Here is a 13,997-nt window from a genome sequence, read left to right as displayed (position 1 = left end):
TTCTAACCATGGACACAGAAAACTCTTTTAAAGCCAAAGACAAAGCACAATCCACCAAATACCCATTTTGGTAGTTTTCTATGATAATTTCTGCTGACTTTGATTACATAACAAATATAATCTAATAGCACCTTCAGACCTGAGGCATGCATAACCTTTACTTACCAATGGCCCCAAGTCACTTAGGGCTGATTCAGACATTGCATGGCTAGGGCAGGTTTCCACTGCAGTGTTTCAGATGACTGGTGGGTGCTAATGCTAGCCTGGACTTTCTCTACATGCTGAGGGCAAGCCACATAGCAAGCTGCTTACAAACATTAGGAATCCCGCTTGGAGTGCAACTATGAGGAAGCGTTCTTGATTACCTCCACGTGAGAAGTGAAACACTAGAATCAGATCTCTCTGGGCACATTCTGAGCATTTAAATGCTACTAATATCCACAGGTTGAAATGGGCATGAATTGCTGGTTTTGGTGCAATTCGTTTCCCAGATGAACAACTGATCCTTAGTTTGGTGCCCCAGCAGGCACCCCCCCCCCAGAGGCATTGCCCAGAGGAGGTGTGGCAGGGTGCTGCCACCAAGAGGGTGCAAACAAACCACACTGAACAACCCAACCAGCGGTTCATGCCCATCTCTACTCACAGGCTAGATAGTAACTTTTTCAGGCTACTTTCTCTTCCAGATATAAATTAGGTAGCTAGCTTAAAAAAAAAAAAGGAACCGTTCAATGGTTCATGCATGTTGAAAGAAATGTGGCTTTAAATTGCCTTTGATGTCTGCTTTATCGATATTATTCAAACAAATGAGAAAGGTTAGTCAAATATGTACAATCTGTACCTTTCTAAAAATAATGCAGGATCTCTAATATTTATTCCTCTTTGTTTGTATGTTCACAACCAATACCGCCCCGCCCCCCATACAAGGGATTTCACAAAAGAATGATGGTTGTTAACAGTCAGTTCCTACATTTGACTGTCGTTTCATTTTCACTAGACACTGTTCAGATACTAACTTATTCAGGACAATGGCTGTTTTTAAATCTCAGTATTTTCTCCATCGTATTTTCTCACAACCATGTGCAAGCAGTAGGTGTTGTGCAGCACAGCTTATGAGAATAAACAACTTGTGTTATGATTTATGAAAATGAACTCGTATAGCTGAGCAAGGAAGCTGATTGGAAGTGGATCACTTCTTTTCAACCATCTTTGTTCTTTTTTTGAAAAATAAAACATTTTTAGTTGAGGACTAATTAGTTTCAGGTTAGATTCAGACATACTCAGAACTGACATATTTGGAACAATGGGACTTGTTCGTCCTGACTTGTTCTAAGAAAATATATATTAAAATTGTGATAAATTTAGTTTACTCTGAAGCATGATTATCTGAATCTAACCAAGTATGTTTTAAGAGAAGGAAAGTATTGGGATTTTTTCCCCCGAATGCAAAGAATAATACAGTACTGCACAATCAGCTAAAAATACCTCTCAAGCTTGCAGAATTAAGTGGGACAAACCATTTGACCCCACTTTAAATGACTAGAGCATTGCAACAAATTCAGCCAACCCAACAAAGCTGAAGCCACATCTGTGTTTCATTTTCAACACTTGGACTAAAAAGGGACAGCTTGAGACGTTCTGGACATTTAATGTCTAAGAGTGGAAACAGAGCAGTAGGCAGTGTCTTTGACTAATGAATATAAGCCTTGAAATATATTGGACATTTCTAAAGAAGCAAAAAGACAGAGAAAGGGCAGGAGGACAATGAAGGGGCAAAGCCCCGTTATTGCTTGAGAAAATTGCTCCGCTTTCTTCCTTTACACTGTTTTGGTTAGTAGAATGTCTAAACACAGCACTGTAGCACTATTTTGTAGTAAAGAGGGTAGAGCCTTGGAACATTCTACAGAAAAGGGTTTCTACTGGGAAGACAGCAGAGGGAGAGACTATGTACAATGGCAGCAGAAGGGAGAGTTAGATTTCAGTGTAAGAAACACCAGCTTTCATGAAGGTGAGAAACACACAATTAAATTAACATTGCAGACATAGCAAGAAACAAAAGCAAAATAAAAACATACTCCGGAAAAGTGAACAACAGAAAACCTTGTGTAATTTTGCCAAGTAAAATTTGTAAAAAAATTGTTGGCCATAAGGGGATAATGCTTTTCCTCTTCCTCCTCCATCTCTCTCATCAATGGGTTATATTTTTCAGTGATCAAAATGCAATGGCAAGAAGGAAAGCAATTGACAGCTTCTATGCTGTGCACTGCAATCCATGCTTTCATCTGGCCAAGAATTGTGAGATCTCTCTGAGCAGCAATTCCGGAGTATATTTAGCTACTAAAGCTGCAGTGTGCACAAATGTCACATTCCCATGAGTCAACCCATTTAATTATCCCCCCTTCCCATTTCTCGCATTTGTTTCAAGATATTCCCCCAAGAAGTTTGCACTGAATTAAAAGCTGAACATATGGATGTGACATCATCAAGGCATCAGTGACTTGGAAAACAAAGCAGCAAGTGGCTGAAAAATTAGTACAATTAAAAGCAAGTCAATTATTGGGTAGGGGTGGGGAGAAAAGAAAGGGAAGCGTCTTCCACAAGAATAACAGAACCACAAAGTAACACCAACATAGCACTTTGCATAACAAAAATATAAAGCAGAAAAATAAATATTTTTGTGAAGGAAAAAAATCCACAACCAAAGTGAGCACAACAAAGATTAAGCATGACATTTTTTTTCTTGGCATAACAACTCTTTCCTTTGCCCTTGAACAGTAAATAAGTAGCTAGATAAATAACTGTTATTTTCTGTATGCCAGCTGGGCTTGGCATGGACAAGGGAAGGAGGGACAGCACACAGATATGTGATAATGATAAACAACCATGCGGTCACCTCTGCCACCATTGTTTGTTTACTTTAACTTGTACAGACTGCTTCCAGCTTTGGTAAGAGTCCTAATTAGGCCCCAAAGAATCTGTGATATTTAAATAAGCAAGTCAAGAGCTAATAAAGTCTCCTGGCAATCTCATCGTTAGGAAAATTCCAGTGAAAACAATTATGACCCATCAGCTTTACACTTATGAGTAGTTTCATGAGAGGCTTCTGAAATTTGTAAAGAGAATGCAAAATGGCTCAAAAAATAGCCTGCTTGCCCATTAAAGCAACTGCTGTGCAATGTACTAATAAAGTCTAAAAACCACAAGAACAAGTGCTTTCCATCAAGTAGGTGGGGCTATCTTTGAAACCTCAAGGTATATCAACTGCTTGAAGAATCTTTAGTTGATTAAGTACCTGAATTTTAACCAAAGAATTACTTTATTAACTTTAAATAAATGCATAAATGTCTAAGGTCTTCATCACTTTTAGGTCTACCTTTAACACAAATGACCCAGTTAGTCTGTGCGTCAAGGAGCACCTTTAATCAATTGAGGCTAATATCCACCTGCAGCCTCCCTGGTCAGAGACAGTCTCACCACTGTTACCCATTGTTCGGTCACACTTAATACCAACTGCTATATTTCATTTTTTGTGTGGGTGCCTTTTAAGACTGTTTCGTATCTGTAATTTACAACACAACTGCCAGGCTGTTATTGGGATTGACTGTGTTGGGAACTTATTTTGTCAGTACTGGGAAAAATATACCATTGGCTTCTAACTCATTTCTGTGCACTATTATGCTTGCTTACTTTTAACGATCCTGTGTGGCATGGTACTAAGGTGTCTGCAGGAATGTCTGTCCCCATACCAACCCACCTCGGTATTAGTATACACAGAGGCCGATAGATGCTGGTACTCCCAATATAGAAGGTAAGGTAGGCGATGACCAGAGACAAAAGATTTTCTCATGACAGTCGTCCTTTTGTGAACCTGCCTCATTAAAGAGTAATCCTGCTTCCTTTTTGTGCCAATTATTCCCCAGTGATTTTAAATGTAGTTTCATGCTTTTGTTTATTGTATTTTATTTAAGCAACTTATCTTGTGCTTAGGATGCTACCTGGGAAGCTTTGCTATAGAGCAGTGCATATAACTTTGAAATGAATAACTAAATACATGTGTTTGTGAGATACTAACATCACCATGTGATAACTTACAGTTCAATTCCCCATTACAGCAAGCTATCACAAGGAAAACAGCCTCAGATACAAACCAATGAGGCTTTTGATAAAAAACAAAGTTGCTATCTTAGTGTTTAAAGTGAGCACCAACCAAAAAGACGTAGTTAATTAATCAACTGATTAAACCAAGTAAAACTGACATCCCCACTCTCAACAGTTTCAGAGATTTTTAGGCAATTTAAACCAGTGGCTCCAAATCCACTTTCCCCATGACGACAGGAGTGTTGTCTCAGCAGCGCTCTTGTTCTCCCTCTGAGGGAACTGCTGGATGGTTTAGGCAAGTGGTTGCAGAACCAAAGGCTGGGAATTCAATTCCCCACTGGGCCTCATTGAGAGGGTCCGGACTCATAGATCTGTAGGGCCCCTTCCAGCTTTGCAGTTCTAAGATTATTATTATTTGAATAGTATCCTCATACATGTGCCAAGTGAAATTAAGGGGAGCTGTGGCAGTGTTGTGGTGAAATTTGTATCCAGCCTTTCTCCTAATGTGCTTAAGGTAGCATTCATGACATTCCTCCTCCCCATTTATCTTAACTGCATTATGAAATGGGTCAGGCTGAGAGAGAGTTATTGGCTCAAGATCACCTGCTGAATTTTATGTCTCAGTAGGGTCTAGAACCAGGATCTCCTAATCATTACACTGATCTCTCTCTCACTCTCTGTGTGTGAATGCACGTATATGTTTATGACAGGGAATGGACCTTTTAATGAAGAACATGATTCAGTTCTTATTGCCATTAATTTTCAGTCAGCTTGATCAGGGAACCTTTTTGGTGGATGATGCCCTTAATTTCAGTGGGCTCTGCATAACACATCTAAGTGTCTTGAGCTTGTAACTCAAATGAATTAAACATCAAAAGTACTTCGAAGCAGTCCACTGGAAGTGCAAAGTGGTGAATAATGTAAAACCAAAGCTCATCTTCTATCATTGTCATCATCATCTGTTCTAGCTTAAACTTTCTGAATCTTGTCCTCAAACACTCTCCATGTTAATGTGTCTGCATTTGTTCTGCATGGTTTTCTTAGCCACTGAACAGCTGAAACCAAATTTTAAAATTTATTACTTAGCTTCTGTTTGTCTTTCTTTCATCCTCTTTTACTCCTTCCTTCATTTAACGATAAGCTTTTAATTAAAGGGCAAGAGTTTTATGGTGTCTTACCACATCTAGCTGGAAGCAGTCACACTGCAGTCACTCCCCCTCACTTCCCACTGAAGGAAGAATGATTTCCAAGGCCTTACCCTTCTTGTCCTGATGATTATGAGATGAAACAGCCACATATGGATTTATGTTCTCAGAAGAGCCAACTGGATCCTTCCAATCTAGCATGCGCCCCCCAGCATCATAGCCCTCTTGGGCTGGAGAGTCTGAAGTGGTGGTACTGGGAAGGAGGGAACTGGAGTGTCCTGTTTGCATCATAAATATAGTTAGAGAACATGAAAATAAGCTTCTTGGTAACAAAGATAATTCCATGGAAGAATAATATTGTTTGAACATTCAGGGTCAATGATGAATACATGTTCTTTAAAGTCAAGGACTCATACCCACATTTACAGCACAATGAGACACAGCGTGTGAAGAAAATGATAAGGTTATTTATTGGCCAAGACTATTTGTTTTGAGAAAACAGTTATTGGTGTATTTGTGTGTGTGTGTAGATTAATGAAGACGAATAGATTATCTAGGTAGGGAGAATGGGTAAGACAGGATGAAGGCAAGAGAAGGCATGGGATGTGTGCATGTAGATTGCTCAATGCAGAGTGGCAAAGGTGGAAATTATTCTTCTCTGCCTTATTATGTTTTCAGATTAGTTAAGGAATTCTTTCCAGCCCTGTTGTATTACTTTCTCATGCATGTAAGTGGAGTGCAGGAAAACAGGTCAAATTCATAGTTGTGTTACCATGGCTGGAGCCATCAGATACAACAGCTAATCATTACCATGATTAATTTATGTGATTGTACCCCAGGCTGCAGAATTACATTGACAAGGGCAATGCATTATTCTTTATCTACCCTGACAGGGAGGGCTATTCCACCAGTGCCTATTAATAATGAAAGAATGGAGACTGCCATTTGGGGTTTCCAAAACAATCCCTTTAAAAACTCCCTTAAATTAGAGGTGGAGGCAGGAGTGGAAGGGAGATGTAAAACCCTGTACCAAAACATATACTTGGCATTTGGGAATATATTGTGTTGTCTAACTATATCTATAAAGCAAGAAGCAAATTGCTAGGAATCTTGGCTTCAATCCCTGAATGGATTCTGATACACTTAACTACCTTGAATTTAAAAACATTTTCTACCTTAGCAAAAGGGTCGTTATAGAAAAAAAGTGAAAGCAGGTGGCTTCTGAAACTTGGACTACTGCAATACATATATCCCACAGAATGTGCATCTACACTGTACCAATTTCATAGTCATCTCTAAGCAACAGCTCCCAAGTCTTAATACACTGATGAGCCATGCAAATCATGGGTTTTTCATTCTCTCCTTACCAGCAATTAGAGTAACTACTGGCAAATATCCTCTGTCCTGACCATTTGTATAGTACCTCACAAAGTCTTGTTCAACTCCACAAGGGATACTGTTCTCAGCATGAGAAAATGATTAGTTGTATTTAAAGGCATTATATGTGGCCCAAGCCATTGCCAAATAGCAGTCAGATTTTATAGCTGGATTTGACATGCCTTTTGCATCCACATGTCAGTATTGATACTTTCAGTTTAGCTGTGTTCAAGGGGCTGTTTTATGGTTAAGCCGTGCATATGGTTAAGGAAAACCTTTTCTTAATACGGTAATCTAGGGGAAATATTTGCCCAGGGGACACAGTCTGTGCAATGAGTGTTCCTGAACCATATGTTTCAACTATGTGGAGAACTCACTGATAATGGAAAGCTATAGCTATGTAAAGAAATTAATGAGTGCCAGATGGTAGTACGGCAAGGAAGTGTTTCACACAAATCCGAAAAATGAACCTATTCACTGTGCTACTAATGTGTTAGTCTACTGCACATTGAGAAATGATTTTCTACGTGTAATCAAGATAAATTTCCCATCTTGGTACAAGAGGGAGAAGAAGGGAGAGAAAGCAAAGGGAGCCCAATCAGACTAGGGGATACTAAACCATTTCTACTTCAAATCTAGCCTCTCTGCAATGTACCAACCTCTTTTGGCAATTGTTGTTGTTTAGTCGTTAAGTCGTGTCCAACTCTTCATGACTCCATGGACCAAAACACGCCAGATCCTCCTATCTTCCACTGCCTCCTGGAGTTGGGTCAAACTTTTGGCAATACTTACCCTTAAAATATTAGCACAAAGCCCTGCTCCATTCATTGCCTATATTCATTCTTATGCAACATAAAAAAGAATTGCTCAATACTATGACAGACCAACAGATCACTACACATAGTGCTGACAAGACAGACAGGCCTTTCTGGAACAGTCAACGAATTCCTTGCAGTGGCCTCATATGCACAAGAATATACACAGCTATTAGGTAATGCTTTAGGATGCAGATCTATTAATGACATTTGTACACTGTAATATAATTCCACTATACAGCAGAATAACTTAATGCAATGGGATTACTTGCAAGTAAGAATGTTTAGGATTAGGACTATGGTACTACTGAGTTCTAAGAATGATGTATTATGAACTTGTGTAATACCAAAATTATTGAAAATGAAAGTTAGGCATACACAATCTAATATTAATATAGCTGTGATCTGAACATATCTTCAGTTTAATACCTCAAAGAGAATTAAACGGAAGTCTCCCAGAAAAATTAACATTTCCCTTTTGAAATATTACTGTAACTGATTTGACTTAGCATCAATATAATATTTTTAAAGCATTGCTTTTTTCAAACTTCAGGTTTTCAAGTTAGGTTTTTAATTTGAGCCTAATTTAGAAATCTGAATTGCATTAACACACTAAATTATGACAGTGTGATTTATAAAATAACAATATGCAACAAAAGAAAAGACAAGAAAATGGATGTTGCTGCAGTACTGAATGACAATGCTGTTGAAAATGTTGTCATCAACACATTGTGACATTTGCTCTGGGAAACAGCAGACACAAACCTGCTCTATGCACTATTCTGTTAGGCAAGAGGAGCAACCTAGTAAGACGATGAATCAGGAAAGTTAATTCAAGATTACAGAGGGAGACAAGAGGTAACCATAGCACATGAGGGCCTGGTTCATTAAAACTGATGCATATAAGAAGAAAATTCTGTGGGAAGAAAGCCTGTTTTGTCCTCCAGTCTTTGTGTCTTTGATTAGATTTTTTTTTTAAAAAAAAATTGGGACAGAGCAGGTGTTTTGCATGGTTGGCAGGATTATTTTGGATGTGGGAAAACCCGGTATACAGAAGGTCAGATATACAGGCATTTCAGTTTTGTCACCTGTTTTAGAAAAGATCATAGGAGTTTATCTTCCAGTGCAGATGCCAACAAACCAAAGAATGAATAAGTGGAGGAAAACATAGAATAAGCAAATACGTGATTATAATGGGCAAAAATTATCAAAGGGGAGAAAACCAGTTACTGCTTAGCATTTGGGAATTTACTATGGTAATTCCCTCTATCACTCTGCCACTCAATTATGCATTTCACCAGGGCAGACAAATGAAATACTTAAATTATAGCTGAAATGGATATACAGTGGTGCCTCGCATTGCAATGTTAATTTGTTCCAGCAAAATCACTGTTGAACGAAAACGTCATAATGCGAAATAAAAAAGCCCATAGAAATGCATTAAAACGCGATTAATGCGTTCCTATGGGCTTAAAACTCACCGTTCAGCGAAGATTCTCCATAGCATGGCCATTTCTGGTGCCTCTTAAGCGAGGAATCCGTCCCAGAAAACAGCGGCCGGCCATGTTTTTCTCCCGGCGGCCATTTTGAAACCGCCGATCAGCTGTGCGAAAATGGTCGCTTTGTGATGATCGATCATCCAAAGCGAAAATACCCCATAGGGAACATCGCAAAGTGATCGCAAAATCTTCATCGCAAAGCGATTTCGTCGCTAAACAGAGCGATTGCTATGCGAGGCACCACTGTAATGTTCTTTACAAGAAAAACCAATTCCTTTTATTTGGTTATAACTGAGAGGAAAAAAGTGTTTATGAAACAAATGTTTACACAATGAGTATTATGGATTTATTTATTTTATCTGGCACCTGGAATAAACCTACAAAGAGGAAGAAAGGTTGTTTGCCACTGAAATGCTGCTGAATGTTACCTTTGTTATTGATAAAAGAGAAGGTCTTATACACGCACCATATCAGAACCAGGCAGGGCAGCAAAGCTTGGAAAAGTTACTTTTTTGAAATACATCTTCTGCAATTCCTCCCTACATATTTTGCAAAATGTGCAAGGCGTATGGAAATGGAATATTGCTCTTCCTTTATTATGCTGGCCCTCTGATCAAGGTTTCTTTGAACTAGAAAGCTCTAGATACAGCAGAGCATTTCTGCTGGTGGCATATGGGAGAGGGTCATTTTTGTCAACTTTCCTTGCAGTCCTCATGTGTCCTTGCAAAAATCTGCCCCAAAGGGTTGGGTAGGGGTGAACCTGGCAAAGACTGTTTCTTCTCCCTGCCATTCTCCAGTGGCAGGACTGCTCTGAGCAAAACTCTGCTGAGGGGCTCTTGCTCCATCCAGAAGCAAATGCTGGATATGAACAATCATAGGAGCAATGAATATGCTAGTTGGGATGTTATGCAGCATCCTTCCAGGTACAATAAGTGTACAATGAGTGTAATAGTGTATTTTCCTTGAAGTTGTAGTGATTTGATAGACTATTCATTGCATATAGTCTTGAGGATTTATAGTCTGAAATCCAGTAGTTAGTGACAAAAGGAATACACCCACTGAATCAATGGAACTGACATAGGTGCTGATTCACCAAATCCCCATTGATTCAATGGGTCTACTCTTGTTGTAACTTACTACTGGATTTTAGCCATAGATTAAAAGCCTAATGATCCTGCTGCTTGTCCTTGACTGTGAAAGGAACATGAATCCTTTCCTCCTTTCACAAGCAGACATCCTCACAATGTTTCAATTACCGCTTTATATTTACATCAGAGCTTGGAAGGAGTAACTTGTTTAATCACAACTTCTAACCATCTGCCACTGGCATGGCCAAGGAATTGTAGACTAGGAAAATAATTTTTTCAGTCTCTGGTTCAGAGGTATAATATTGAAAATGTCTTGTTAATTGTGTATGGAGCAAAATGTCTATATTAAAATGAAACTGTCCTCCATGCAAAACAATGGTCAGGCATCTCCGCAGCAGTCTTCCTGTGTTTTCAGTATTATACCTGGAAACAAATGTCACTTGCAAATTTACAGACCTGGATGGAAAAACCCAAAGTGGACGCTACGGAAGGTATGTTTTTTTTTTAAAGGGGGGGGATGTAGTACTTCTTAACTTTTAAAGTGCTTTTAAATAGTTCTAAATGTTTCATTCAGATGTTGTTTGAATATTTAACCAATTTTATTGCTTTTTGATATTGTCATTTAATCTATTTTTAACTGCATGTCTTTTAGATATTTTGTAAGCTATCTTGAGTCCCTTACTGAAAGAAATGCAGGTTATAATTGAACAAATAAATGAAGACTAATTTAGAGAAGATATTTTATTTAATACAAGTCCATAGTTTATGATTCTATGAAATTTCTTTTATGGTTTTGGATTACTGTGGATTTGAAGACTAAATTATATTTAATACTTCTCCTGATGCACAGTAAAGGTACAGTGAAATTTTAAGAAGGAAAGGAAAGCCCATGTTTCCCTTGTAATAAAGCACCAGGATACCATGCTAGTTGGAAAAGATTGCCCTAATTGTGCCCTGTGAGTCATGGCATATATATATTTCCATCCATAACTTATTTATATGCTTCTGTTACCAGGGAAGATATATTGGAGAGTACTGTTGCATCTACATTCTCCTTATAGGTTTCTAGGGTGTAACTGACTGGCCACTGTGTATGAACACATGGACCTTTGATTTGAAACAGTATGGATCTTTTTGTATTCTAGTTTGAGTAGCAAAATATACTCCCCAAACCTTGTCTGGAATATAAACAACCTTTTTTTTTCTATACCCCAGGCATGCACATTTACAATATATTTAGCTTTACTTTGCATTGAGCCCAGTGAAAGAGACTTCTTGGAAGGAAAAGAATGCTGAAATATTTGTACTGTATGGAAGAAGACGGAATCTTGGTATCAGTTTAATGAACTAGGCCCAGAAATGAAAATGACGCTTTTATCTATTCAGGACTGGAACTACCAGCAAACATGAAGATCTGAGGAAGAATTTGTTTTTTAAAAAAATTCAAAAACTAACCATACAATGTTGTGTAAGACATTTCATAATCTGATGGTGTAGTTGAAATGTCTATGAAAAAAAAAGTAGGGCACAATATTAAAACAATTCTAAAAATGTGGAAATATTTGTCAAGATTGCAAAACACGATTCCTTCAAAATTGATCTACATAGAGAGGTGTTAATACAACATGTGACTAGGGAGGTTCCTTACCATTCAGTGCTACGAACGAATCTGAAAAAAAAAATAAGAGAAAGGAGGGGGAGGGGAAATAATTATTCTAATAACATTCTGCGTGTGCATTCTTATTACTATTTGATCATATTATGTCACTGTTCAGTCTTCCCAATAGTCTGTCTGTGCTGATTATCTCATATGGTTTGATAATATTCATTGCTCCATCCTGCCTTATATAAAAGCTTTTGCTTTGTTCTTTGCAAAGAGAAACATCCTATTCTTGAATCCAAAGAATCTCATTTGAGATACCAGAGTCCTGTTCATGCATGTGGCGAAGAGGGAGAGGCTGACTATTCTCCTCTCCCATGCTACACTGTTCATCCAACTTTGTGGAGTGACAGCTCACTGAAATGGGCATCTGAACTGAGCTTATTTACATCTAGGGATGTAACCACAGTGCCTGCCACAATGGCACTGTCTTTGCACAATCCAAGTGCAGCTTAGGAAAAAATGAATCATGCCACCGGCAAACCATATGAGCAAATCATCAGAAGAAGAATGAGAATTACAAGGTTAGTAACTAAAATGAAGTAAGATTTTTTTATAAGGTATTTTGATAAAACTTGGTGGACGAGCTAGGTATTCAAAACCAAAAGAGTGCTGCCTGAGTAGAAGTCACGTAACTAGCTCTCCAGATTAAGGATCCTGCAAGACTGATAACTTTAATTTCCCCTTTAGAATGTAAAGGCGAAACTCTGCAGTTTCTATCTCCCACTCAGGAGAGAGAGGCCAGACTATAAAAGGGTAGATGCAGGCTTAGATACCCTTTCCCAATTCTCTTTGGACAACTCCGCAGCATGTGCCCATAATGGCAAAAACACAGGGAACATTGGGACATACAGTATGATGGGGGGACTGGGAAAGATTTTGGATCTTCAGGATGCCAAACCTTAATGCTCCCAAGATACATGTCTTCTGATGGAGGGTGAAAGGTATACTGGATCTGAAGTTAGCATACATATTTTCATTTGGTTCCAATGGGTATATATGTTTGCCTGACTTTTTCCCCCTCTTACAGGCACTCTCTCATTCTCTCTTGAGTGTGACAGGCAAAGGCTTCTCTCTTTCTCTCCTGGAGAAGAGCTGTCCCTCCCAGCTCCCCTCCCAAGTGTTACTGTTCTTCTGTAAGTAAACTATGTCAATTAAACTAAGTACCATAAACTATGGAGTTATAGCAGCTTGATGCCATTTTAACTGCTATGACTCTGTCCTATGGAGCTCTGGGACTTGTATTTTGATGAGGTGCTTAGAACACTCTACCAGAAAGCTCTAGTGCTTTTCCTTGAAGTACAGCAGAGAATACCAAGTAGACTGTGAAGTTACAGATCCTAGGATTTTAAAGAATGAAAGCCATGGCAGTCAAAGTGGCACTAAATAGCTATAACTCTGTTGTACAGATATACTCTCTCTCTCTAGAGTCAGCATAATGAAATGGGACCCTGAAGTGCTGTGGGAAAATGCGTCAATTTATTTCCTTTATTTCTATCCTGCCTTTCTCCTCAAAAGGACACAAGACAGAAAAAAAGTCATCTTCAAGATGATTACCTCTTGTATATTTAAAGGCTTGGATTTCAAATCCCTATTCAAATGTTCTCATTCAGTTTTGATGGGATTTATAAAGAAAAATAAGTCTGGAGTTAAATCTTGGTTCAAACTTATATGGCAATGAGAGTGAGGAATGCAATGAAGGATGTCATGATCTCTAGTTCCAATGGGAAAAACTGTGCACACCAGGAAGTTATCAACCACTTGCTAATCACCATATTGGTGCAGAAACTGGCAGGATAAAATTCATACACAATTATATCTTCAGCTACAGAATGGAATTATTACAGTACACAGAAATGTGTATTTTCCCAAATCATGATAAGACAGCTTCATATTCCTGGTCTTCAGATTGATACAGACGAGGAATGGGCTCCCTCACGGAGATCAAACCACAGCAGTTGTTTTAAAAAAAGATGCGAATATACAGTACATTATGTGCAGTGGGACCAAAAACAATATTCTCTGTGAGTAGGTACATGATAGCTCTCAAACATTTCTAGTCTTATTTCATACATTGGCAGGATTGCAAACATGATGGCTCCAAGGCATTCAGATTGGTGTTGCAAGTTTGCGGCTTTGCAGTATGCACTATAATCCATGCAGCATCCATTATAATGTAATAGACTTCTTCTTAAATGTGTTCTGCCAGCAAAAGTGTATTTAATGCAAACCTGAAGTAGGATGCTATTTTGTGCTAACGCAAATCTGTAGTGTGATCATGTTTTGTACTAGTTCAAGAATGAAAACCACAGCTTTAA

At 38.5% G+C, this 13,997-nt stretch overlaps 1 protein-coding gene across 10 annotated transcripts in view; it reads right to left on the bottom strand.

The window, feature by feature from the left end:
- Nucleotides 1-13,997, bottom strand: part of SEMA6A (semaphorin 6A) — a 193,144-nt gene that overhangs the window by 23,389 nt on the left and 155,758 nt on the right. For 4 of the 10 annotated variants that reach the window (XM_020780052.3, XM_020780053.3, XM_072992432.2 and 1 more), the window contains exons 17-19: nucleotides 11,668-11,688; nucleotides 11,475-11,525; nucleotides 5,354-5,518 (exon numbers count right to left, since the gene is read on the bottom strand). The exons of 1 other annotated variant lie outside the window; for it this stretch is intronic. In XM_020780052.3, the coding sequence (XP_020635711.3) occupies nucleotides 5,354-5,518; nucleotides 11,475-11,525; nucleotides 11,668-11,688 (237 nt within the window). The remainder of the gene's footprint in view (nucleotides 1-5,353; nucleotides 5,519-11,474; nucleotides 11,526-11,667; nucleotides 11,689-13,997) is intronic. 5 more of the 10 variants (XM_020780054.3, XM_078386241.1, XM_020780055.3 and 2 more) reach the window with 3 other exon arrangements.

Source organism: Pogona vitticeps, chromosome 2 (genome assembly GCF_051106095.1).
Source record: "Pogona vitticeps strain Pit_001003342236 chromosome 2, PviZW2.1, whole genome shotgun sequence".
Classification (NCBI taxonomy): domain Eukaryota; kingdom Metazoa; phylum Chordata; class Lepidosauria; order Squamata; family Agamidae; genus Pogona; species Pogona vitticeps.
The sequence above is the reverse complement of the archived record's forward strand: the minus strand, read 5'-3'. Positions and strand labels throughout refer to the sequence as shown.